This window comes from Trypanosoma theileri, assembly GCF_002087225.1.
Source record: "Trypanosoma theileri isolate Edinburgh chromosome Unknown TM35_Tth_53_V1, whole genome shotgun sequence".
NCBI classification, from domain to species: domain Eukaryota; phylum Euglenozoa; class Kinetoplastea; order Trypanosomatida; family Trypanosomatidae; genus Trypanosoma; species Trypanosoma theileri.
This window is the reverse complement of record NW_021639895.1, coordinates 9,022-10,741: the sequence shown is the minus strand read 5'-3', so window position 1 is coordinate 10,741 and position 1,720 is coordinate 9,022. Positions and strand designations below refer to the sequence as shown.

Genomic DNA, 1,720 nt, shown 5'->3' with positions numbered 1-1,720 from the left:
GAGGCATCAACTGGTTTTTCAGACTCAGAGGAGGCATCAACTGGTTTTTCAGATTCAGAGGAGCCATCAAATGCGCTGTCAGACTCAGAAGAGGCATCAACTGGTTTTTCAGACTCAGAGGAGGCATCAACTGGTTTTTCAGACTCAGAGGAGGCATCAACTGGTTTTTCAGATTCAGCGGAGCCATCAAATGCGCTGTCAGACTCAGAAGAGGCATCACCTGGTTTTTCAGACTCAGAAGAGGCATCAACTGGTTNGTACATTAAATTACTGCACACACACATCTGGGTGTACTAGCAAGAGATGTATACCGTCAGTGAGCAGAACAGCCCAGTTTTCTGCAAACACACACAACGGGAAAAGCAAGTAATGGAATTATTAGAAAAAGAACACACACAAAGTAATAAGTAAAAAAGAAGAGAAAAGATATTCGAATTAAAAGAGAAAACTGGTAAACATATTATTAGTTTATTTCACCCATGGGGGATATACGCAATTATGATTATGTTGGTTTAACCATTATTATTATTTCTCCTCAGATGAGCCCTACCGTTCAATACAGAGTAACGGAGAACAACACAGCCACAATCAGCAGCGGTGCTGCAGTGCGCATCCACACAGGACTGACACTGCTGCTATCAACATTACCCTTGTTCTGTACAGTGGAAGCGATGGTGCTGATCACTGTGTTGGATACAGTTACAGGAGATGGTGATGGTGATTCACTGACAGTGTTCTCGATACTCGGCGGAGTAGTGGAAGTGGTCTCTTCAATTTCCGTTTTCCCACTCACACCTGTGTCGGCGCCAGAAGCACTGTCACCTGTACTCACGTAATTGGTAGTGGTTTGTTGTGAATCTGCGCCAGAAATAGAATTAGGTGCAGTCGTACCTTCATAAGATGGTTGTTGAGTAGTATTATTATCGCCAGGTAAACTGTTACCTGTACTCTCGTTAGTGGATGCTGCCGAGGTTGTGCTGCTATCTTCAGGAGCTCTTAAGGAAGAAGGAGGTTCCGAAGATGTACTTGACGCTTCTGGCGCACGTTCTGCATTCCTACCAGGTTGTGCTTTATCACTCGCAGACTCACTGGGATGTGTCACTACTGGTCCACTCTCAGTCGCTTGACGTCCTGAACCGGTGCCTGTAGACGTGGGGTGTAATGTGTTCGTACGTAGACGATCTTCTTCCGCACTAGGTGCCTCTTGTTCTTCACTCACTTCTACAGAAGGTTTAGGAGGTAGACTCACCACATTTTCAGCATCTTTCGCCTTTGATGAATTAGAAATATTGTGGTTTACCTTATCAAGACTTCCATCTTCTTTCCACTTCCCACAATCTACTCCATTAAGAGTTTTTTTATTTCCATTATGATCACCATTCCCAGAATCACAGCTTCCTATTGCAAGAAAATCATCCCAGTTACCAACACCAACATGTGTAGCCATCACCGCCTTTGGCTGTCCAGCAATAGCAGTAGTAGTAGTAGCAATAGTTGTTGTTCTTGCTGTTCTTGCGGTACGCTGGCGGCAGAGGTCTGCGTACTTCCCACATGCAGACACACGGCTGCCCGCACCGCATGTAAGCCACTCACTCTCAGCAGCGGGGCGTACACGCAGCGCACCGCCGGCCCCGCACGACACCTCCACAGCCCCACGGGATACACCACGGCCACTGGGACTGTCATCATCAACAGCAGCAGCAGCCGTCATGGTATACCC

The 1,720-nt window shown here is 46.7% G+C and overlaps 2 protein-coding genes across 2 annotated transcripts; both read right to left on the bottom strand.

Moving 5' to 3' along the window:
• Positions 1–2: 2 nt before the first annotated feature.
• Positions 3–284, bottom strand: TM35_000531040 (uncharacterized protein; the record flags this gene model as incomplete). The annotated part of the gene is made up of 1 exon (XM_029030689.1): positions 3–284. A coding segment is annotated over one exon (282 nt), but the record flags the coding sequence as incomplete, so codon positions are not given.
• Positions 285–553: 269 nt separating this feature from the next.
• TM35_000531030 (uncharacterized protein) lies at positions 554–1,720 on the bottom strand (the record flags this gene model as incomplete). The annotated part of the gene is made up of 1 exon (XM_029030688.1): positions 554–1,720. A coding segment is annotated over one exon (1,167 nt), but the record flags the coding sequence as incomplete, so codon positions are not given.